Below are 26,640 nucleotides of genomic sequence, written 5' to 3'. Positions count from 1 at the left end.
GCGCGCGGGGGGCCCGGGGCAGCCCGCAGCCCGCTGCCCGCCGAGGCCGCGTGTTGCGGCGGGCTTGCCCCCTGCACTTGCGGATGGCCCGTTTCAAGTTAAGTGCGCGAACACCGAAGACGTGAGACTTGGTGGCCCTTAGCGTAGCAGTCGTCTCCTGAACTAGAAACTCCCTGGATGGTGCCGCCTAGTCCGGTTTCCGAGAGGGTCTGGCTCCCTGGAACACTTAACTGAGATTTCTGCATTTTTCATTTTGTTCTGTTTTACTTCTGTGCCTGAAGAGGCACAGTCTGGATCCCATTTAACAGTCGGGGTGGTGTTTTACAAATTATACTGTAGTTGGGGGTAGATTGCGAGTGTACATTATCTGATTATTTAAAAAGGGAGGGGGTTCATTCATTAAAATTACTGGAACAAAATCCCTTGCATCTGATTCTTATTTAGAAAACGGATTGGAAATTTGGAACTTCATAACTAGGCTTTGTGAATACAAGTATACATTGTATTCTAACTGGATTATGTAAGAATGGCTGAAGTTTTACTTTTGGAGAAATGTGGACTGCTTTTGATAAAGCATGCAAACACTTTTAAATGGAGAAGCAAAGATCACAAACCACTAAAATTTGAAATATCTTAAGTATCTGGCAGTTTTGAGAGGGATAAAAAGGTGGAACAACTTCTATGCTGTAATGATAAAAGTAGATTACCAAAAAGTAATCCAAGTCAATGTGTAGCAAAATTTTAAAAACGAAAGTGCACTTTCAAATATTCAGGTGTATAAGCTTGCATGTGACATACATTTTTTTTCTTTTTTAAAAAACTGCATACTGAGGGTGGAACTCAGGGTCTCATACATGCTAGGCAAGGACTTTACCATCAAACTACCTCTTAGACCCTGATTTTTTAGCATCTTTTTTTCCCACCTCTTCAATGCTGGAGCTCGAACCCAGGGCCTCCTAAGTGCTAGGCAAGCATTCTACTCCCCCCTGTTAGGCAAGCTACCTCCCCCCTGTTACTTATTTTATAATTATTATTAAAAAGTAAATTTTTGGAATGGGTTAACTGTACCATGAGAATCTTTGTAAGAATATCTGTGGACAAGTCAATGATGGGTATTTTACTAATGCAGCCTAAAATTCTTTATTTTTTTTTAATATGGAGAAAGGATTTCTGTTCTTTGGGTGGGTAAAGTAATATCACTGTAGAATTATGTATTCTACATAATGAAGAAACCATATCACCAAGTGTAGAGATGAGAATAATTAGTAAGGAACTGTCAGAGACTTTGAAATTTTAAAGTACTGACTTAGGAAATTCAAATGAACACTTCAGAGAATTTTTATAGGGTATATGTAACAACTTGACCATTTAAAAAAAATATTTTCTAGTTAGCTGTGTTTTAATTTAGCCAACTAAACAGCTGTGTTATTCTGGGGCAAAAAGAGTTTGTTTTGTGGTACTCAAAATTGAACTCAGGGCCTTTCCACTGAACTACATCCTCAGCTCTTTTGAAAAATTTTTTTGAGACAGAATCTCTCTAAATTGCTGATTTGCCGAGGCTGACGTAGAATTTGTGATCCTCCTGCCCCAGTCTCCCACCGTGCTGGGATTACAGCATGTGTTGCCATCACACTGGCTAGAGAGGGATTTTTGGCTCCCCCTCCCCTTGGCAACTCACATGAAAATAAAAGAACTACCTTAAAAGACAGTGAATTAGGAGTCAGGAAAAATGTTTCAAGCTTCTGCTTTGCAACTACTTAGCTTTGAGAATTTAAGGAAGCCTAGTTAATAAGAGGGTTCCGCAAGAAATTTTCAAGTTTCTGCAAGATCAGTGGTTCTCAACTGTCTCTGGGGAGCTTTTAAAAATACTGTACTGTTGTGCCAGGCATGGTGGTGCACACCTATAATCCTAACACGTGGGAGGCTGAGGCAAGAGGATCGCCCTGTGTTTGAGGCTAGCCTGGACTACATAATTGAGTTCAAGGCCAGACTGAAGTACAAAGTGGGACCCTGTCTCAAAAACAAACAAACAAACAATGTACTGATGCTCTTTCCATCGATCTGGACCTCACCCCGGGTTTTAAGATTTTTAAATTTCCCAGGTAATTTTAATATGTGCCAAATTGAGGACCACTGTACTAGATGAGCATTGTTTCCCAGTCTTAACTAATCGGACTCACTTTGATGTAGAATAAAGATTTTTGTCCTGCCAACAGCAATTAAATCAGAATCTTTAGGGTAACTTTGTGGTAATTGTATTTGGGGGGGTGTTTCTCCGGTACCGGGAATCGAACTCACGACCTTGCGCTTGCCAGGCAGGCGCTGTGCTGCTGAGCTAAATCCCCAGCCCGGTAATTGTATTTTTAATAGGCATCTAGATGATTCTTAAATCGTTTTGGGAAAAATGGACTAATCTGTGAACTTCTGTGTGTACATATTGTAGCACTTTTATACTATAATACAAGTTTATTAATTAGATGAAGGCTATATAAAATTTGGTATATAGAGCTAGGTATTGTCTCAAAGGTTTTTTCTGGTATTGAAAACTGCACACAGGAAAAAAGTACAATCTGTGACATTTATAACTGCTTTGATTTTATACAAATTAAAGTGTTACTATTATAATTTACAGAATGACATTCTAAATGTAAATGGAATTCACAGAATGGATAATTTTTCTCTTTTAAAAAGTTATTTTCTTTTACATATTTTCTATGGTAAACATACTGTACAGGATTTGTTTGCCAAATGAGCAACTTTTTAAAATATACATTTGGTATACATCCCTTTAAATATTTTAATGCCTGAGGTGAGAACATTGTATTTTTATAAAGTATTATTAGTATAGCAGTATTTATAAATAAATTTATAAAATGTGCATAAATATAGCCTCGTATCTAAAGGTCTTTATTAAAAATAATAGAGATGAAAAATATGGGGGAAGTTGAAGGGAGGTATAATCTTTGTCTCTTTTCACTCACTTCTTCATTTACTCACTTTTCTCAGGCCCAACTCCAGCAGCCTAGCTTTATATTTTAGCTGGATGTTGACCCAAATAAAGCAATATGCAAACACCTTTTTTTTTTTTGGCAGTGTTGGGGGTCCAGCGTAGGGCCTCGTGTATGCAAGACAAGTGCTCTGCCATTCAGCTACACCCCAGCACCATAAACAACCCCTGAAATTTAAATACCGAGTTCCTGCTTTGAACACATGTACAGAAGAGTAGGAAAAGATAAATATAACTCAACACTATAGAATTTTCTGAAATACATTAAGGGTAAAATGTTTTGCAGGGCCTGGGAAAGAAAATTTAAATATTTAAATTATGATAATGATAATTTAAGTATGAACTAATATAAAAGCTTGTGATCAATTAAAAAATTAATTCTTTAATTGTTAGGAGGTATAAGGATAACACTTTGCTTTGGGAAGAGGTTATTAGTTGCCTGTGATGAACAACTTACCCACTTTGTTTTCATCTTCAGGCTTTCCTTCTGGTAAAACAGAAGTTGAGTGTGGTCATGCATGTCTGTAATCCCAGCTACTCAGAAGGCTGAGGTAGGAGGATCATGAGTTTGAGGTCAACCTGGATAACATAGCAAGGTCCTGTCTCAAAAAAACAAAACAAAAAAAACCCCTCCTAACTAGATAAAATTGTTAAGTTCCCAATTCTCATAGTCCTCAAAATGGATTGAAATCTTGCCAAGAGACTTCCTGGAGAATATGAGAGGGTGAGGATGAAGGTGATCATATTTTCCATTTATGACAGGGCTTCCATTTGATTGTTGCATTAATCTCATTTAGGGGAGAGATAATCATAGTATTACAATGTTCAGTAATTTATCCAAGATCACACAAATACAGCCTGAGGAAGTACCCAGGTATGCAGATTCCTACCTGCAGTATTATTTTCACTCTTTATTGAGTTTGCACAGGGAAGTGATGGAATAAATTCTGGCCTTTAATTCTTGAATTAAAGGAATTGTAATGTGGTACATTTTAAAAGGCTGCCATTTTGAATAAAATTTGGCTCTGGTCCTGATCTTTCTTGTAACTTGCTTCACACACTTATTTTTTCATATTTTTTCTCTTCCTCTCTCGTCTTCCTCCTCCCTTACCCCTCCAGGATTGAACCCAGGGCTTTGGACTGAGCTGAATTCCCAGCCTTTTTAAAATTTTGAGATAGTCTCACTAAGTTGTTAAGTTGCCCAGGCTGGCCTCAAACTTCCTATCCTCTTGCTTCAGCCTCTCAGAGTGCTGGGGTTACAGGTGGTTATTATTTTTCTTATTTTCTGAATGACAAAACTATATTTTCAGTTACCCTTTTTACTTTAAAAAGTCAATTTTTATTTAAAAACTGCAGATCCCTATTTTCAGAGTAGAGTACACTTTATGTTCTACACAGTAATTGGTTTGCAAATTAGTGTGATTAGTGGAATTTATTAATTGCCTTTTCTGACAAGCCATTAACATCTTTTGATTCCTGAATTAATTGATTTAACTTTACTGAAATCATCAAAGTGAGTTTTTTTTTTTAGCAAAATTAAAAAACTTTGCGTTGGGTACCAGGTTCCGCTTTCATGTTTGAAAGCATTATGACTCATAGAAACACATTTTCCTAATCTCTGAAACAAATTATTTCATTCCTTAAAAATTTTCATTCATGATATTTTCTTTTTTTGTTTGTTTGTTTTTTTTCCAGTACTGGGAGTTGAACTCACAACGTTGCTCTTACCAGGCAGGCGCTGTGCCGCTGAGCTAAATCCCCAGCCCCTTCATTCGTGAAATTTTCATTCAACAGTCTTACAGTGTTTCCTCTCTGCTAAGAGTAATGTTAAATACTGGGAAACAAACCTGAATATCTACTATGAATTTGGTTTCCAAGACTTTATAATATAGGCAGAGAAACAGATTAGTAAATACGTGTCATAGTGTAAGTGCTGTGAGTGCAGCAGGAGTATATATGAGGGCCTTAGGCATCAGAATAGCTAGACCTGGAGGATGAATAAAAGTTTGCCTAAGTAGATGCGGAGATAAATGTGTGAAAAGTACAAAGAAATGAAATGGCACAGTAGCTTCAGAGATGATTAAAGTGTTAGTATATGGAGAGTATATAACTACAGTATTTTGGGAAGTAGGGAAAAGTTCAAATAAGTCTGAGACCAGACTTATCCCTGATGGTACGTGCAGAGCCTATCAGTTTTTTTTAAGCAGCGGAAGCATCAGCTGCATGTTGATAAATAAGGGTTAGGGGGAAGCGAACCACAGAAGGGGAGGTCAGTAGGAAGGAAGAAAAGTTAATAAAGGAAGAAAATTTAATAGATGTTCTAAAATATTGGTATTTCAATGCCTTTAAAGTTTGGCTTATATTCTCTTCCCGCTGTAGTCTTAGCAGTTGTAATACTCTACAAACTCACCACCCGTGGTGTGCTTCACTCATTAAGGTGACTTGCCTGACCACAGCAGTCATTTGGGTTTTTTACCCTTCGTGATACAGAAAGTCAGGTTTTCACCTGCACAGACTGGCTACTAAAAAACCCTCACATAGTGGGTGACCTTGAATTAACCAGATCAAACCTCATTTCAGGGCTTCTAGCATTTTCTTTGGCATATCAGTATTCTCTGTTGTGCAACACAGTGGTCCTATTTTTGTGATTCAGAAACTGACCAGTCTCAGAGCTTTGTTCAGACTCAGAATTAATTCATGCTCAAAACTAATAACAGTGGTCAACAGTTATTTGTCACCTGTGTTTCAGATACTGATGCAATTGCATCATGTGAATTATTCCTCATAACAGCCCTAGGGAAAGGTCTTATTAGTTTTCATCTTTTTACAGATGAAACAGAATGAAGAAAAAGATATGAATAGACTGATAAATTTCTCAAGTTCACAAAGTAAATCAGTAGGAACTCAAGTAATCTCACTTCTAAAGCCCACACTTTTATCTAAGGATATAAATTCCCGTCACAAGAGAATGTATGTAGATGAGAATGCTGGTTTATTCATATGAAATGAGGGCTGGATGCTTGCATCAGAGAGTAAAATCCCATATGGAAACTTGTCAAGAGTTGCCTAATGAACAAGAGCATGGAGTTAGAACAGGGGTTTGGTTATAAATGACATCAGGCTCTAGTGAAGTCAAATTCGCATCTCCACAATGTACCAGTAAAGTAGTTACTTGCATGTATCTGTGCTGTGGTTTACCTCTAAAGTGTCCCTGTAAAGTTCCCTGTATTCAGAGGTGGGGCTTTGGAATGGTGATTTAGACAATGTGCGTACTATACTCAGCAGGGTCCTGTTAGGGCTGGGGCCTGATTGAAGGTGGATCCCTGGGAGCATGAAGTGGAAGGGTATATTATCCTTGCCTCTGATTCTTGAATACCAGGGCTTGAGCAGCTTTGCTCTGCCATGTCTTTCTACCATGCTATTTTTGCCTTTGAACCAGCCAACCATGGTCTGAGTCTGTTGGAAACTGGGAGCCAAATAAACCTTTCCTCCTTTAAAATCTGAATGTCAGGTGTTTTGTCCCAGTGATAGGAAAGTAACCAAAAATACCTGCCTCACACCATATCTTTTCTCATGGGTAGTGCTTGTATGGCACTATGCACTTCTTTTTCACTGTTTCTTTTGTTGAACACCCCTCTTTCTGGTAAACACTGTTCTTTGTGTGTTATTATCTTAAATTTAGTTGTCATCTTTTACTAGGTCCTCTGGGCCTGAGTTCCTAATCTCTGTTATGATTTATCTTCTTTTGGTTTTAGGGTTGATTTTTTTGAGGACATTGTTATTCCTCATATCTTTTTTAGGGTGGTTGTGTTCTGGAGGTGCTACTTTACTACTGATGGCATGAACTAACCAGGGATGTAAGTCATTAGATGACTTCAACAAAAACAAGTTTGGGTTTGGCAGATTATTATTACTTTTGGCAAAGAGTGAACTTTCTCTGTTATAAGTGATTTTATGTGTTTTGTTTGACTTTGTTTGTAAATGTGTTTTTAATATTTCAAGTAACTTTTAGTACTTAAGCTTTCATAAATTATACCCACACTCTGGAGACAAAAGCAAGTCCAAAGTTATTGTTAAAAGTGTAACATAAAGCTGCATAAAAAATAGATTGAAACCTGTAAAGTTGGCACAAAAATAAAGAACCTATCTTTGGAACTGTCATGATGCTCCATATTGTAATGTATCAGTTTATATTTGCACACCTTACTTCATTTGGTACAATACAGAAGGTATTAGTATCTTAATTTCATAGTTAAGGTAACAGACTCAGAGGGTAAATAACTTGTACAAAATGATGGAGCAATTATGTGAGAACCACAACCTATCTATAGCATTCAGCTCCATTACCTTTTCCATTGCTTCACAATGTTACGGTGGTATCAGATAGTAGATTAGGATACTGAACACCAACAAGGATTTTGTTGTTGATTTGACATATTACAGAACCAAAAATAATTTTGTCCTAGTTTATTATAAATTCATCTTATATGACACATTTGTCTAAATTCTAAAATAATACCCTTAAATCTTAAAACATTGAAAATTGAATTTATAAAGAATATTATCTTAACATTATATTTTCAGAGAATATGAAATCAAACCTAGCTAACTTAGATCTGTAGGTTTTAGGCTATAGAAAACAGATTCTTCTACTTGTATAAGTTTCAGCTTATTAAGGGAATTCATTGAAAACTAACAGCTCTTTTCATTATTTTTCTTGATTACTAATAGTTTAGAGAATGTTAGAATGCTTATGTGTGGGGCTGAGTTCTTTATCATATTTGTTATGAGAACCGTAAGGGAGGTTATAGGTTGACTTTAACATCCTTGAACAATATAAGGTTGTGTTATAAAATTATATAAGCAAATAAAAATGGAAGCAAATAAAAATTTCTTACCCATTGACATTAGAAATACTTGTATATCTGGATGTACATATATTACACCAAATATCTTTTTTTGGAATGCTGTATGGCCAAATGTGAAAGCCAGTTTTTAGCTAAACCTGAGGCTGAAATCATTATCTTCATTGTATTGTACACTTCTGACATATGTGAAGAAATACGAATTTTTACCTAAAGTTCTTATAATTTGTTAGAAATTTTAGTAGTCTCATTTTAAAAGTCAGACATTATAATTCAATAGTGGTAATTTTTCAGAGCTGCCTGTTGTTAGATTGTTCCTAAGATTGCTTTAATGCATATTATAGCTATTAAATAGAGGATTTCTTTCACTTGAGGTAGTGGAATACTAGTGGGAAGAACTTTTTTCCTGTAATATATTTGTGTGCGTGTATGTGTGTGTACATGCACATAATATCTCTGGAACAAAGTGATTATGTTATACATACCTTTGCAGGTTTTTCTTAATGAAATTTTGAAGTATCAAAGTTAATAACCTGAGCCAGGTATAGTGGCACATGCCTATAGTCCCAGTTACTGTACTTAGAAGGCTGAAGCAGGAGGATCGCAAGTTTAAGACCAATCTGTTCAACTTACTATGGTCCTGTCTTAAAATTTAAAAATTTTGAAAAGGCTAAGGAGAGATTGTAGCTCAGTATGGGGCCCTGGGTCCAATCACCAATACTGAGAAAAAAGTGAACATCTTTCTTTTAATTTATCCTCAAAACGTGAAGAGTTCTTGAAAGAGTCATGAATAAAATAAGTTAAACATAAGTCTTTCGAAGTGATTTTGTTTAATACTGCGAAAACTAGTATACAAATAATTGAACAAGTTAAAACTTTTTTTGTGTTCCGAAATTGAACTCAGGACCTTGCACTTGGTGGGCAGCTGCTGTACCACAGAGCTGTATCCCCGGCCAAACAAGTTAAAATTATATATAATCTATTATTTTAGGCCAGGTGTGGGGGTGCCTGCCTGTAATCCCAGCACTCAGGAGACTGAGGCAGGCATAAGTGTGAGGCTAGCCTGGACTATATGAAGAGACCCTGTCTCAAAAATCAACAACAAAAAATTTCTGTTACTCTGCTTTGAATTTTTCATTAAAAATTTTGTAATTTGTCAGCTAAAAAAGGATATAATACTTTTCTTAAAGTCATAATTTATAAGCTAATTTTCAGTATTATGGCACTATTTTATTTGACTATTTAAAAACAATTTTTTACACAAAATAGCTTTCATAATCATTAATTGTGATATTTACCACTTGCATTAATGTATTTCATCTAATTGATAAAATTTCAACATAAAAAGTATACAAATTTTCATTCTAAATTGTATGTAAAACACCTTCCTAATTTGCAAAATGAGTATTTAGATATTAGTCATAAATGTAAATGACATGGCTTTTTCATATTTACTCTGAGTAGATACAACGTTAACCAAATGATCAAGTGATCCCTAATCATGTGACATTCAAGGATGCCTGAAATAACTTACAGACCAGTGCAGAATTGAAGAAGTACGCTTTAGCTGAATACTTAAGCAAAAGTCTTAACTTGGAACATCTCTGTTTAAAAAAAAATCTAAACCTTCCATGCCTCAAATCCTATAGTCCCAGTACCTCATAATTATGGTTAATCCAAACCCAGACCATAATTATGGTTAATACAAACCAAGGGCCCTTTTGGCATTATACTAGGTGACAGTTTTACCCTGATTTGTTGCAGATTCATCCAACAAGAATTTCTACAGAATTACTATATGAAAATGTGATGGCACTATAATTTTTTACTTTAGTTTTTGTTTTGTTTGGCTTTTGTTTTTGTTTTTCTTCCAGTACCAGGAATCAAACTCATATCCTTGCGCTTGCCAGGCAGGTGCTGTGCCGCTGAGCTAAATCCCCAGCCCCTTACTTTAGTTTTGATAGCATGACTCTCATATTCTAACATTTATATTGTAAGGAAATATTGTTTGCTGAGATTTGATTCTGTGGAATTTCTGACTGCTTTCATCTGTACTGGAATGCCTAAATCAAGGGAATAAATGAAAAAGAATGAAAATGAATCAGATCTAGCTTACCTATCCAAGAGAGTAAATGAAATATAAAAATTAACTTATTAAAATATCGAAATCTTTGGCAGGATAATTCACAGTTTTGGTTTATTCCTCTATAATCTGTCTCTGCTTATGGGATAAATGACATTTGAGGAATAATGTGGTTTTGTTTTTCATGATGCCAAACATGTAAGCTTCAGTGTGTATTTAAAAATTCTTAATTTTCTAGATTAAGAACTACTATTACTACTGCTACTACTACTACTTTCCCTTTCTTAGAAAATGAAGTTAGAGGCAGGGAATTAGATACTAACAGATATTTTGTTATCAGAACCAATTTTATTTGAAATAGTTTTGAAAAAAACTTTCAAAATAAAATGTATGGCTTGTTTTCTATTTTGCTAAACAGTAATTTACCCTTTTTTTAAAATTATATGGACCACCATAAACATCTATAGTTACTGTAATACCTATGAATAATTCATTGTATATTTTATTGTTGCTTTGGAGAGATGTTAAGACTATTGGAAACTTGGGGCTGGGGATTTAGCTCAGCGGCACAGGGCCTGCCTAGCAAGCGCAAGGTCGTGAGTTCGATTCCCAGTACCGGAAAAAAAAACCAAAAAAAAAAGAATATTGGAAACTTTTACACAAACTGCTGCTAAAGTGGCGTAAGAATAGGATAAAGTAGAAATACCTGTAGGAACAGACTCTAAACTTGGGCTACCCCAGCTTCCTTTCTGCTTTTACCTGTGTCAGATAGTTTTTCTTCGTTATTCTCTGAAGGAAAATGAGAGAACTTTCTCCTTAGAATCCCTGCTGCTTGAACACAGTTTGTAATAGCTAAATCTTGGAAGCAACCCAAATGCCCATCAACCAAGGAATGGATAAAAAAGATGTATTTTTATACACTGGAATACTACTCGGCCATGAAGGATAAACTTAAGACTTTTATAGGTAAATGGATGCAAGACCATACTCATAAATGAAATAAATCAGACTTACGTGTACACGTTGTATTGTCTCCCTGGTGTGAGAAATTGAAAGAGTAAGAAAGATCTAGAATGTACAATAGAGTTTGTGAAATGGGAAGTAATTGTTTAAAAGGAAAAAGGAACTGGGGCAGGGGAAGGAGAAAGGAAGGAAGGGAAAATGGAGACAAATGCAAGGTAGCTCTACTATTAGTGTCTCTTAGTTCATTGAAAAGATTTTGTGCTAATATCAAATGGAGAATTTTTTATGCCTATATCTTGTACTCTGAATAACTACTTTGAAGATGACAATCTGCAGTGTATTAACTATTGTTATTTTCCTCTGTTTTATCTTTTTTCAATAAAATTAAAAAGAATCCTGCTGCTTGGATTTATATAATAACCTTGTCTTAATTCTTCTCTGTGAAAGTACCTGTATGCACATTCTATTCAAATCTGCATATTTCAGGTAAATCACACAGAGAAAGGTAACTTTTGTGGGGCACTTTTAGGCACAGTACTGAGTGATTACCTAACTGTATGTTACTTAATCTTTAAGCAACTTTGTGATGCTAAAGGTGATTGGTTAATCTCATTTTGTTGAGGAGAAAATTGGATATTAGAGGGGTAGGATAATTTGTCCAAGTTTATATAGGTAGCAGTGATTGGGAAGCAGAATTTGAAAACAAATTTTTCTGGTTCGAAAGCTGTTTAATCATTACTGTATTATGATGTCTTTTTAAGTAATCAGCTTTAACATGTCACATGTTTATGCATTAAATAATGTTTTTGAAGAAACCTGTTGTTCTTATTTAATACTTATATTTTAATTTCCAGGCTCACATAACTCCACTTTGCCAGAACCCTGGGTCCTCATTAAATAAGAGATTTTTGTTTGTTTTTGCTTGGGATCCTCTAACTTTAGACAGAAATTGCTATTCTGGCAACCACCTATCTCACTATATTTTGCTGTCTCTTCTGGATATTGGTGCCTAGCTCTTTTTTGTTTTAGTTGAATTTCAAGTCTAGTAATAATATAGCAGTTCTCATTTCTTCCACTTCGATGTGGAGGCTTTTACCTCATAAGACTGTCAACTAAACTGTACACTCTTTATCAAATTGTCTGGGACCATGAATTGAAATAGGGCTAAGTTAATTTGGTAAATATTTTTATCTCTTAAAAATCTGTACAGTGAAAGGTTTGGACTAATGTTTTGGTTTTTTGTTTCTGTTTTATTTAAAGATAGGGTCTTGCTATGTAGTTTAGATTGGCCTTGAACCCATTATGTAACCAAGGCTGGCCTCAAACTTGCTGTGATCCTTTTACCTCAGGCACCCCAGCTCTGGGATTGCAGGTGTGTACCACCACACTCAGCTGGAACAGTGTTCTTTGAGTATTAAAAAAATACAGTTCTGGTAGGTCTGGTGGCACACACCTGTAATCCAAGCACTCTGAGAGGCTGAGACAGGAAGATTGAAAATTCAAGCCCATTCTAGGTAATTTATTGATTTAGGGAGAACCTGTCAAAGAAAAAGAAAAAATAAAAATAAAAAGAAGAAAGGAAGAAAGAAAACAAGAAAGAAAGAAAAAAGGGGGTAGGAGTGTAGTTCAGTGCAAAGGCCCTGGGTTCCATCCCCAGTACCATAAACAAAGCAAAACAAAACTCATTTTAAAAAAACTATAAAAAAATCTATAGCATTTTATAATTCTAAATCCTATATAAATCTAGTTGATCTGCCTTAGAAGCCACCATTTCTGGACAAACATTAAAAACGAAAATCACTCCAGAAGAATTGAAGTAATTTATATTTACTTTTACGATTTAATGACATTGACTTTGTCTTAGTTCCTAATGTCCTTCAAGTATGTACTTGTGTAGTTAAAAAAAAAATTGCCAGGTGTGGTTGCATATGCCTGTAATCCCAGCACTTGGGAGGCTAAGGCAGGAGGATCACTATTTCAAGGCCAGCCTGGGCTACATGGCAAGACCCTGTCTCAAAAAAAAAAAAAAAAAATTGTGTGATTCTTTGACTGCTGTCTCTCCTACCTCTAGATTTAAAACTTCATACTGGAAGAGACCATATCTCCTTCTTGTTGCTTTTCACTATTGTATCCCTTCTGAGAAGGTGGTGAATAAGTAAATGTTAAATCAATGAATAAATGTTTTTTTTTTAAGCTAGAGAGACAAAATTCTTCCATATATTTTTTAAAAATTGTTCTAGGTGTTATGGGTTTCATCACTGGGTTAAGTCAAAACATCAGATGATATTTACACAATTTTGCTGTATTTTCTTATATAATTGCTTTTTCTCGGTTGAATTTTGGCAGCCTGCCTCTGGCTCAAATTGGGATACGCTATAAGTAGTAAACTTACTATTTTTATGGATACTTTTTGAGGACAGTGTCCATTGTATCAAGTACTGTCCATTATATTAGGTAATAGTTATGAGGACTCAAAGAAGAGATTGCACTGATACTATTCCAAGGAAAAAAAAGTGCTTTTTAACATCTGTTCCGTTTTTATCTTCAAAGCATTGTTATGTCTAATCCTTGTTTTCCTGAAGCTGGGGCCAAATTTCCAGCTCACATATAAAATTTAACCAGAGGCTTATCCCTGTGTAAGCTACCATCAGTCTTTATCCTCATTTTAATCTTCAGAATTTCAACTGTGATTTATTTTAGGTATTTTATAATTCAATAAGAGCCTGTACAAATATCTTTGTGGGATAATACAAATGTTGCCATAGCTTTTTATTTTTTGTTTTGTTTCTTTTGTCTTTTTTTATTTCAAAACAAGATGATAGGAAATTAACTGGTTATTATATTGCATATTGTTATCTTCAGAGTAGTTGCTCAGATTACAAGACATAGGCATGCAAGATTAATCGAACAATATAAGCACTAACCGTTCCTTTCAATGAACTAATAGAAATTAGTAGTACAATTATCTTTGCTAGCTTGTGTATATATATATATATATTTTTTTTTCCCTTCTTTTTTCCTTTAACCCATCCCAGTTATTCTTTCCTTTTGAGCAGTTTCTTTCCTTTCACAATATCTATTGTACCTTTTGGATTTTATTTACTCTTTCAGTTTCTTACACTAGGGAGACAGTATGATGTTTACACATTTGATTCTGATTTACTTCACTTATTAGTGTGGTCTCTAGTTGCATCCATTTACCTATAAAAAGCCTTTTGGGTCTTGCTCTGTAATTCAGGCTGGCCTTGAACTCATTATGCAACCCAGGCTGGCCTTGAATGTGTGGCAATCCTCCCATCTCAGCCTCCGAAGTGCTGGGATTACAAGTGTGTGCCTCCACGCACACCATAGCTTTTTTTTTAAAAAAGGGCCAAGTTAATTTGCTTGCTGGATATTATGGTTTAGGTCTACAATGTCTCCCGAAGGTCTCATATGTTCAGAGGTGGCTAAATTAGAAATTAGGGATAAATTGTAAGGGATTGTTGTACTGGTTTTCTGGATACTCTTGAGAACAAATATGTCCATTATACCAGGTAATGGAGGACTCAGAGGAAAGATTTCTCTTCGACATTATTCCTAAACTCAGAGCCAAGTTTGCAGCTCACATCTAAAAATTAGTGAGTGTCTTCTGGCATATCGTTGTGTAAACTAATCTCAGTCTTAGCCTCATTTTAATCTTTAGAATTTCAGTTGTGATTTATGTATATATTTGATAGCTCAATAGGAGCCTCTACAACACCTTTCTGGTAGTAATACAGATGTGACCAGAACTTTAAATAGGGGGAGGCGAGGGCTAAATTAACCTGCTTGCTGGGTAAGAAGCAAATTCAGTGTTTCTCTCCTCACTGAAATTATAAGTGGGTACAAAGAAGAGTTTATTACATATTGGGAAGGAGTGTAAGTATTAAAGTTCTGACTGGTTCATTTGGGGACTAGAAATTTTCTTTCTTTTTTTTTTTTTTTAGCTTATGTCACAAAAGCACAAGGTTGGCTTAACAAATAAAATGAGGTAGAGTATGAGTGTTAGGCTCAGTGACTTACAGTCAGCATTTAGTTCACACATACTGGGAATTTTATTTTAACAAGTCTCTACTTTTGATCCTCCCTTAGTCCTGTAGGTATAGAACAAGTTACATGTTCACTTCCTTGTGTTATCACCGCTGTAGGAGTTGTGGGTCAAGTTCTTGCATTTAGCTTGATTAGACAATAGTACCTTTTTTTTTTCCTGTTGCAAAGTAAATTTTTGTATCATAAATGAAATAACAGCTGGGCGGGAACATGTGACTCTGGAGACTGGATATTGAAAACTGAGACAAGTAAAAGTAAATGTGACTGTTGTTAAGGAGATGCTAGAAGGTGCAAAAGGAGGATTCCCTCACTTTGACCAGGAGATCAGATACTAAGTCTTTGTAAGTCTGCTTTTGAGAGCCAAGTTGTCTTTGTTTTCAACCTGACTGTATATGGTCAACCTTCCCTGTGGCATTACTCCACAAGCAGGACTTTATATTTTTTCTTGTCTTGCCAGCAAGAAATCTTGGTTCCACTTTTACCTGTAACCACCTAGATCGATGATTTTAGATAAATTTGTTGTATTACTAGGCCTTATGGTTTTATTTTTAGTCTGTGTCACTAAGAAAGTTTTGATAACTTACCCATCCAAGAAGATGAGTCTCTTCAGACACTCCCAGAAGGGCAGCATGTTCTCCGGGAAGACTTGATGAGGAAAGAGCTAAAATTACCATATCGTTACACAATTGCCATGTAATAAATTATTATACAAGTCCCTCAGCCCTCCACTGGGCTCTGGGGATTGAACCCAGGGCCTTGTACCTGCTCTGTTAGCACTCTACAAATGAGCTACATCCCCATCTCTTTTAAAAAATTTTTATTTTGAGACAGGGTCTCTACTAAATTGCCCCCCTGGCCTTGAATCTGCAGCCTCCTGCCTCAGCCTCCTGAATATCTGGGATTATAAGCATACACTACCATACCCAGGTACAAGTTAGATGAAACAAATATGAGTACATATGTTGTTGACTCTCATATAGTTTCAAAAACAAAAGAGGTATTACTTGCAATAAAATCTTATCTCTGAGCATTAAATGAGATTTACAAAGGTTGTCATAGGACTATTGAAGACATTAAGCTAGTTAAAATTTATAATGTTGCCCATACATATGTACTAAGTGCCATTCTTGAAGCAAAAATCCATATTTGGTTGGAGACTGACAGATTCTGGGATTGGCTTAAAGATTAATACAAACCAAGTAAAAATTGCTATAGTTATAGTCAAGAAGGGGTTAGCTGCCAGGCCTGGTAGTACACCTCTGTAATCCCAGCACGTGGGAGGCTGAGGCAGCAGGATTATTGTGAATTTGAGGCCAGCCTGGGCTACAGAGTAAGTTCAAGACCAGCCCACATTGCATAGTGAAACTTTGTCTCAAAAATAAAGAAGAAGAAAAAAAAGGGGGGTTAGCTGAGTTCCTGTAAACCAAATACATTCCAGAGGGCCTAAGAATATATTGGATAAAGGGTAAGGACAATACTTTGAAGGTTAACAGGTGTTCATCAAATTTTGCCTGTGGTCATTTGTAAAGAGAAGTTGTTTATGCAACCGTAAAGAGTAAGTTAAACAAGTTTTCCAGGATGTAAATGTACAAGGTGAGAAGAGATCACAAAAACACGTTTGATAGGTGTTTTCATGGACCCAGTATGGCCTGAGAGTGGTTCTCATTCTATATTCTAGGGGGTCACAAGGCATTTTGCTAAGGCTTAGGTCCAGTCTGTGGTAGAACCCTGCCTGTGCAGGGTTGTAAGGCACTAGTACAGAGCAGTTCCCTACCTGATCATACGTGGTGAGGGAAAAATGACAGCATGAATTAGTAAAAGCATAAAAGAAAGTGCTATGAGTGGTTTCACTCATCTAGGAAAGCGTCATGTTCTGTTGGTTTTAAGAAAATAAGTCTAATTCCATTAAGTTGTCTGCTCCTGGACTATGAGAAAATCCTGACACACAGTCACTTGGCATATTCTAAAAAGTGTCTACTTTTTGTGATGACCATATCAGCTTACTCTGGGGTGTTTGTTTTCATCAGTAATGTCCTTATAACATTCACCCAAGAGTGCTTGTGTAGTCTTTTATTGAGGCTTTTGTGTTTCTTCCAGAAGGCTCAGTTTCTGGTCTGTGGCTTGTAACAGGAGCCTTTAAGCAATCATAAAGACACAAACTACCTGTGGAAGTAAGACGGATGGGTTCAGGTTGATTTATAATAATAGGCAACAGTACCAGCATGGAGAAAATTAGCGTCCTTTATTGAGGCATATCAGTTTATAAGGGTGTTGGAAGAAGGACACACTGTAGACAGTGAGGGCATTGACCAATTTCATAGTCTTTAACTTGTACCATAGCTGGAGATGTGGCTCAGGGGCAAAAGCACCTGCCTGGCAAGCGTAAGGTCCTGAGTTTGATTCCCAGTACCAAAAATATTAAATAAATAAAATAATTTGTACCATAATGTATTATTATTTTCTCCACTTGTCTCCAATCTAGATACGTAAATGTAGAAGAAAAATACCTTTTAACTTTATTTTTAAAAACACCATTAGAATTAACTGTAAAAGTATCTAATTCATTGGTTTCAGTAGAATCAGAGTTGTGCTGTCTTTGTCATCTAATTTTAAGAACATTTTCCTCATTCCACAAGGAAACCCCATACCCATTGTTAATCACTCCCCTTTCTTTTAATGTATGTGGCAACTTCTAATCTTCTTTCTGTCTCTCTCAATTTGTCTGAGGGATAAACTTTTAAAGGTAATTTTAGTCATTAACTGAACAGTTGCACTACTTACTCATCTTTGGTACACGAACATGAATATGCCACTTTCCTAAAGGAACATGATCACTATTATTTCTATACTTAATAAGAAGTCACCTATATAAAATTGACTTAGGAGCTTTTTATTATATTAAAAAATATCTTGGGTTTAGTAAACAAAACAGCTGCTAAAATAATGTTGCACTAATTGAAAATTTAGGGAATGTGAAGCACTCTTCTCATTGCTGCTGTTTTTCTCAAGATCACAGAACTAGGTTAGCATCTGATACATTATTAGCTGCATAGGGAAGAAAACTTTATTTTATTTTGGTGACAAAGCTGGAATTAGAATCCAACTTTCATCCCATTAAATTTTCTTCTCGTTCCATTATGCCACATGAGCTTTTCACATGTGCCCACAGTGGCCTTTTTAAAGCATTTGGAAACAGTTCTTGGGAGTGTGGACCATTGGTCTTGTTTCTTCTTTCTCTTCCACTTTCTAACAAACAGAAATTCACAAGTTTATATTTGTTCTTGTATAAATGCTGAAGTGATAAGTAGGCTGAGGGAAAAGAAAGAAAAAAATTAAAAACTTGCAGTGTTTTATATCTAATTACAAATATAAATACCCCATAATTCACACTTAAACAATTTTGTAAAGTAGGAAATGAATTCATATGTAGACTTTTCAGCTTGAGTACTTTATGTTTTTATTTTTTTTAATTTTAATTTTAATTTTAATTTTTGTTTTTTTTCTGGTACCGGGAATCAAACTCACAACCTTGCACTTGCCAGACATGCGCTGTGCCACTGAGCTAAATCCCCAGACTCTACTTTATGTTTTTATTTATTTTTTTATTTTTTTGGTTTTTCTCCGGTACTGGGAACCGAACTCACGACCTTGCTCTTGCCAGGCAGGCGCTTTGCCGCTGAGCTAAATCCCCAGCCCCCTACTTTGTTTTTAAATAGCTGTAGTTTAAATTGTATTGTGGTATAAATGTAGACAATAAAGTATATAATTGTCAAATGTACGTATTATTTCATAAATTTTAACAAAACTACACATTTATATACATACAATAATCACAGCATAGTTTAATATACAGAACATTTAAGCATCCCAGAAGTTTATTTTTTTTTAAATTTTTTCTGGTATCGGGAACCGAACTCACGACCTTGTACTTGCCAGGCAGGTGCTGTGCCACTGAGCTAAATCCCCCGCTCCTCCTAGAAGTTTCTTAATACCACTTTTTTTGTCAGTTATATTCTGCCAAAAGACAATCACTATTCTGGCTGCTGTCACTATAGATTAGTTTTTCTGTTCTTAAAGTATATATAAATAAAATCATATAGTAGTATCTTGCATCTAGCATTTTCACTCATTGTATCTGCAAGATTCACCAATGTTATTTTATATATGAGTAGTTAATTTTTCTTTATAGTATTCTGTTATATACAGCACAATTTATATATATTGATGAGATTTGGGTTTACAGTTTTTTACTATTGACTAAAAGTGCTAAGAACATTTTACACTTGTTCTTTGGTGAATATATGCACTGATTTTTCTTGGACCATAAAGTTTTATAGTTTTATAAAAGTTCGGAATATTTTTATATAAGTAGCTAGAATGCCAGGCCTGTCTCACAAGAAATTTTCCAGTCCATCTAATTGATGTACGTATAACTTTTTGATTTTAATATGAACTTGGGGAAAATGACAATGATTTTACATTCAATTTTAGGTGGACTGTGTACCAGTTCTATAATGCAGGAGTTATGGTTACTTTCCATTCAGTCATTCAGTAAACAGAGGGTACCATGCTAAATACTAGAGATACATAGCTATGTATGCTGTTCCTGGACATACTGCATGTGTAATATGAACAACCATGTATCATGTTTTCCCCAATCAGGAAACAACATATTTGAATATAATGTGCATACTGCAGAGATAAGATAAAGGTAAGAGTTATTAGGGAAGTACTTAGGGTGGAGCCTCTCACCTAACCTTGGGTGGTAAGGAGAGGCATCCTGGAGAAAAGGACAGCTAAACTGGGTCCTCAGTATTGTATAGGAATTATCTAGGTGCCAGGTTGTACAGGGTGTTATTGTGATGCGGGGCAGTGAGATTTTAGAAAATGTTTAAGTTTCAGAGATTTGAGAAGCAAAATAGTCAAATAAGAAATTGAAAATAGCTACATAAGCAAGGACTCCATTACAAAGGGCTTTCTGGCAATATCAAGGAGATTTGATATCCTCAGCCCAGATGGGAATAATGAATATTATCTTTTTATTATAGAAAGTTTTAAATATATGAAGGCTGGTAGGCTGAATCCTCCTGTACACATCTCACAGTTTTGGTCATTACCAACCCATAGTCAATCTTGAGGCCGCCTCCTCTATTCCCAGTAGATTTTGTTTTTTGGAGACAGGGTCTCACTATGTAGTTCAGGCTGGCCTTGAACTGACTGTGTACCCAAAGCCAGCCTTAAACATGGTGTGATCCTCCCGCCTCAGCCTCCCAAGCAGTGGAGTTACCAGTGTGTGCCACCATTCCTGGCTCCAGTGGATTATTTTGAAGCAAACATCAAACATGTCATTATTGAGGATTTTTAGCAGACAAGTGACATGGCCAATTTTGCATTTTAGAAATTACACATTCCTAGTAATTCTAAATTACTGTAAAATGCACACACCATAGTTAGGATGCGTCTCATTTGCTGCCAGTTACACAAAGACATTTGTCTTTCTGCACCACCATATGTTACTTGTTGTGTAGTGTTATAGAAGCATGATTAAATGTTTAAATTGTTTTATTTATTCACCCTCCTGTGTGTGTCAGTTGATTATTTGCATTTAAAAATATCACTTAGGAACATTTTGAATTCTATAAGTATAAAAATGTCATATCAATCCAAAAGTCAGTTTCTAAGGTTCAGCTTCCATAATAGCAAAGATATTACTCTTTGGGAAGCAGAATTAGATGTAATTTACTGTGAATATTTTTTACAGATTCGAGTAAAGGAATTTGTAATTTTTTGTGGATTGGGTTTTATTACTCTTCTATATATTAGTATTTGTTTACTTATTAAAGTAAGCAAAGTAAGAAATATTTATTTATTTATTTACTTCCTTACTTACTGAGACAATGTCTTGCTGTATAGTTCAGGCTGGGCTTGAACTCACTATGTAGCTCAGGATGGCTTTGAACTCCCAGGGATCCTCCTACCTCAGCCTCCCAAGTACTGGGATTACAGCTGTGTGCCACCACACCTGGCTGGTTGCTTTTATTTGAAAGCTATTTAAAGCTAGCTATTGGCCACTAAGTTAAAAAATTCTTTACTGTAATTAGTGTTTCTACAAATACAGATTTTTTTTCCTAAAGGAAAAAGGTAGATGGTAGCTATAATACTTTGGGATAGTAGTGTATTATGTTCATTTATTCATTCAGTCAGAGATACTGATCTAAATTAGAGGCAGATAAACTTTCACTGCTGAGAATTGTTGTCTCCCCCAACCCCAGTACTGGGGATCAAACCCAGTGCTTTGTATGTGCTAGGCAAATGCCCTATCATAAATCATATTCACAGTCCTGGTTCTTCCTTTTTTTTCTTCTTTTTGTCTTTTTGAGACAGGGTTTCACTATGCAGTTCAGGCTGGCTTTAAACTCACTTTATAGCACAACTTGGCCTAGAACATGCAGCAATCCTCCTGCCTCAGCTGCCTGAGGGCTGGGGTTACAGATGTGTGCTACCATGCTTGGTGGTTCTTTCATTTTTAAAAAGTTTTTGAAATATAAAATGTTTACTGTTTGAACCTTATAGATTTATCACTTAAATTCTTGGTGCCTGTCTTTTTTCTTTTTAATTGTTTCTATCAGACTTGTTTTAGAACTACCACTTGAAAATTAAAACTTTCATTGTCCTCTATAGAGAAGATGGTGAATTAGAAGATGGTGAAATAGATGATGCAGGATTTGAAGAAACACAAGAACAGCAAACAAAAGAGGATGAAAAGCATAAAAATGAGAAAGCCTACAGAAAATCAAGAAAAAAACACAAGAAAGAAAGAGAGAAGAAAAAATCCAAAAGGAGAAAACGTGAGAAACATAAGGTTAGTTAGAATCTATTTTTTGGGGGTACATTTTAATGAGATATAAAATACTGAAAATTGGAAAGTATAAGTCATTGCCTATTTGTAATAAAATATAAGAAATCGATATTTAAGTTTTTAACACATTTTCTAAACAAAGATTTCATGAATTAAAATACATTAAAAAATCAAGGTAACAATGCAGATTTTAAGATAATTTTGTATGGACAGAAGATTCTAGGCAAGGATATTAGAAAGTTTCATTCTGTACAGCAGCATTGCTATTGTCCATCTATTTATTTATATATTCAGACGTATTATCCCATCCTTATTGTAGAAGCCTCTATGCCAGTGGGAGCGAACCTGCGGCACACGTGTCACAGCATGCTGTTTGTATTACTGAAATCTCTAAAAGCTTCACTGTCATTGCTCTGTGCTATGTGCTGGGGGATGTAGTGGTAAACGAAACAGTTTGCTCTTATATAAAACACATGGAAAGGAGAGAGAATCAATAGACAGTTGAAAAATAAATACTACCAAGAAACAATAGAACAGCTAATTTGAAGACAACAATGTGCAATATAACAACCATTGTTGAATTCCTAGCATCTTGTTTAGTGAAGCTGTGTATCGTTTCTAATTTTTATTACTTTTTATTCTCTTTAATTGTTTGATCAATCTTGCATTCTTACATCTGGTAATCTGAGCAACTTTGTTAAAGATAATATGTACTATAACAACTATTGTTAATTCCTATCTTGTTTTGAAATTTTGTATCATTTTTATTGTTTTTGTGTTGTTTTGTTTTTCCTTGTTATTTTGTTGTTTTCTCTTTAAAATAAAACTTGTTTAAAAAAAAAGAAAACAATAGAGTAGTTGATGGAGAATATTGTGAGTTTAGGGAAGAAATGGGACACTGCTGGCTGAGAAAACTGAAAAGGTGGCAGCAGTTTTTGAAACTCGCTGAATTTCCCTCAAAGCAATTAGGAGATTAGGATAACAAAACTAAAAACTCATCAATAACATCTACAAAAAATGGGATAGCAAGTTATTCCTATGAACTTCAAAAGCGCAAATGGTTGGGACAAAACAATAGACAGCAACAAGACTAGGGTAGAATCAGCAGCTGTGTGGAATGAAGCAAAAGGAAGGAAAAGCCACTTCCAGAAAACAAATTACCAACAGGTATTAATCTGAAATGGAGGGATCCCTGTCCAACGTGGAAGTCTCCGGTGCCTATCTATGAATGACCGGAGAAACTGACGGGGAGCTTTACTAGTTGTGCTTCATACTTGAATATAAGGTGACTGCAGAACAGTGGGTGGTGCTGGGATAGTCTGGGCCTGATGATCTCATGCTAACAACCAAATCCCTTTTCTAGGACACAGTCATACACTGAAGCAGTAACTTCTGGAAGTAGAGTCTAAATTGAGAAATACTCAGAGTAGGCCAGGAAAAGAAGTGATCAGAGAATAAATGGGGGAAGGAAGCAGAAGGAGCATGTCTCAGAAGATACTCAGTGTTTTTTGTTGTTGTTGTTTGCTTTGTTTGTTTTTTGAAACAGTTTCACTATGTAGTTTGGGCTGGCCTTGAACTCGTTAGGCAGCCCAGGCTGGCCTTGCGCACATGGTGATCCTCCTGCCTCAGCCTCCCAAGAGATGGGATTACAGGTTGCACCACCAACCTTGTCTTTCAGTGACAGTTTTGGATACTTTATTCTGACAACAGATGAGGTAGCCCTACTGCCATGAAATTAGGAAAGCTCCCCCATGAGAATCAAGGTAGAACTATGGTCACATTCTAGAGAAATTATAAGAAAAAAAGAGAATAATGGAAAGAATAATTTCTTCTGGAAAAGAAAGAATGCTCACAACCATACATAAAATTTAATATTTTACAATGGTAAAAGAGGAAAACAAAAGCTATGATCAAACAGCAAAAAATAGAATTTGGAAAAAATTATTTGGCCATTTGGGCAAAATCCTTTTTTAAGAAAAAATACTGAGATTTATATAAAATTTTTGACATCAGCAATATCATTATGCCAGAAGATAATGCAGTGACAGATTTAAATAAGATACTCAATTTGAGCTATTGATTTTATAGCCAGCTAAATACTGACCTTCAAAGGTCAATTTTCAGATCACTGGTACATGTAAGAGCTGAAGGCAGGGGCTAGGGATTTAGCTCAGTGGTACAGCGCCTGCCTGGCAAGTGCAAGGTCAAGAGTTCAATTCCAGGTACTGGAAAAAAAAAACAAAACCAAAAAAGAAAAAAAATTTAAGAGCTGAAGGCAAATGCAAAGAAAGAGGAGACCAAAATCACAAAATTGCTATCTGAAAAAGTAAAAATTAGATTAAAAAACCTATTTAAAAAAATTACTTTTGTAATAGTAAATATTATAATTTACAATGGATACTTACATTATTAATATGTATATTCTCCCAGGCAGCAGCTTTCATAAAGCAGAAACTATAGGGACTAGAGAAGAAGTAGAACTTAATAATAGGAGACACAACAATGTACTTCTCTTAATTGAAGGAGCTCCATTAAGTGATTAGAAAGATGGTAAGATAGTGAGAAATTATAAATGTATATTAAGCTTGGAATCCAGTCAAAGCTTACTTGTACAACATCCAGTAAAGCATACTTGGGCTGAGGATGTAGCCCAGAAGTAGCACGAAGGAAGCCTTGGATTTAATCTTCAGCACCAAGAAACAAAAGTACATGGAATACTCATAAAGATTGACCATATCATAAACCATAAAGAAAACTATAATTAATAGAGTAGGAATAATACAAAGAATCACTTCAAATCTCAGTGCAATAAAACTCGCATTAAAAAATAAAGTAAAAGATAGGCATAGTAGTATGAAACCTGTAATTCCAGCATTCAAGGAAGCTGAGGTAGGAGAATTACAAGTTCTAGCATGGCCTGAGCAATTTACAGATTTAGTGAAACACCATCTTAGAAAAAAAAAGGTCAGAGTGATGTGGGGATGTAGCTCAGTGGGAAGGTGAGGACATAGATTTGATCTTCAGTACCACAAAAGAAAAAGTAAAAAAAAAAAAACAAAACTCTTCCTTTCTGTTTGTTTATTTATCTATTTATTTATTATTGGTACCGGGAATTGAACTCAGGACCTTGTGCTTGCCAGGCAGGCATGTGTTTAGTAATTTAAATGTGTGCTGTAAATAGCCTTTGAAACACAGGGGAAAGACAGATTAAACTGCAGAAACTTCATGAAAATAATGATAAAATCTTGATATATATCATTATCTTGATGAAATATCAGTATCTATGGTATTGAAGCAATTGAAGATTATAGTATAGTATTAAGTATCTGCAGCAGTAAAAATGAACAAAGTTTTTAAAAAGGTGAGACAACCACCTATGTTGAAAAACTAGAAAAACAGTGGAAAACAAGATAAAAGGGAAGAATTTGAAATGATTGTAAGCAAAATTTAATGAATTATAACAAGAGACTAGGATTCAGTTGTAGAGCACTTGCCTAGAATGCATAAGGCCCGTGTTCCATCCCTAGCACGGCAAAACAAAAAAAAACAACCAACCTGACAGTCCATGAGTTAGAGTGAAAAAAACCATAGTATTGAAAATATAGTTAATATAAATCACTGGTCAAACTCATTGTGCTAGTTAAGCTTGCCTGAGAACTTGACTGCATTAAGAGATTTTTAGAGAATGACTGGATTGGGAAGGCCCTAGCCTCCTGAATGGGTTAAACCATGGAGGCGGTCATAGCTGAATGGGCTGTTCAGAGATGGGGCCTCGTTAGAGGAAGTGGGTCTTGGGAGTATGACCTTGAGGACTCTGTCTAGTCCATGGCCACTTCTCTCTAGTTCTTTCCAACCCACCCTGCTTCGTGCTGCCATGAATTTGAGCATCTTTCCTCTACCACGTTCTGCATTGGAGCTGGTTAACCATGGACTGAGCCTCCAACTGTGAGCTAAAATGCACTTCTCTTTAAGTTGTAGGTGTCAGGAACCTTTGTCCCAACAATAGAAAGCTGACCAGTATACTAATCAAGAAAAAAAAAAAAGATAAGTTTAGATATGCTAAAAAGGAAATCAATGAGATTTATTTACATAAATTTATGAAAGTAGATATAAACCCCAAGAGGAAGTACAGGGTGTGGTGGTAAACCCCTGTAATCCCAGGATTAGGAAAGCTGAGGCCAGAGGATCCCAAATTTGAGGCCAACCTCAGCTACATAGCAAGCTCAAGGCCAGCCTGGACTATATATTTCATCAAGAAGATGAAATGAATCATTTTATAGAAAAACACCACATTAACAATTGATTCAGAGGGTCAAAAGTCCAGTAGACTTTTTCAAGAATATAGTTTAACCTGTCCTACTTAGAAACACAAGGGCCAAATCTTTTTCAAAAGAGAATGCTTTCAAATATTCAAAGATCCCATAATCTTTTGCCATATGGGTCTTTCTGGAGGTTGCCTTAGTGTCCTCATGATGTTAGCTGGATTTCTTTAAAACCATTGAAACAAAAGAGAGAGGGAGAAAGAATACTGAAAAATCAAAGCTACAATTTTATAATCTCAGAAAAATATATAATATCACTTTTTAAAGATGTATTCTTTTTATTAGTAATGAAATACTAAATACTGCCTACACAGAAGGGGAGAGGAGCTAATCTCTATTTCTTTGGGGGAGGAGTATTAAGGAGTTTGTAGATTATCTCTAAAACCACCATCTAAGAATGGATAGGAAGACCTGAAAAAGAAGAATGTTTTATGACCTTAACATATGACAGTACAATAAAGTGTTTGCTTTTT

General features: G+C 35.6%; 1 protein-coding gene across 1 annotated transcript in view; it reads left to right on the top strand.

Annotated features, from left to right (window-relative positions):
- Zc3h6 (zinc finger CCCH-type containing 6) overlaps positions 1–26,640 on the top strand; it is a gene marked incomplete at its 5' end in the record, with an annotated part of 53,320 nt that continues 26,680 nt past the window's right edge. The window contains 2 exon segments of the mRNA XM_013522790.1: positions 1–97; positions 21,668–21,848. Coding sequence (XP_013378244.1) covers positions 1–97; positions 21,668–21,848 — 278 coding nt within the window.

This window comes from Chinchilla lanigera, unplaced genomic scaffold (genome assembly GCF_000276665.1).
Source record: "Chinchilla lanigera isolate Chin_1 unplaced genomic scaffold, ChiLan1.0 scaffold00069, whole genome shotgun sequence".
NCBI lineage: Eukaryota > Metazoa > Chordata > Mammalia > Rodentia > Chinchillidae > Chinchilla > Chinchilla lanigera.
The sequence above is the reverse complement of the archived record's forward strand: the minus strand, read 5'-3'. Positions and strand labels throughout refer to the sequence as shown.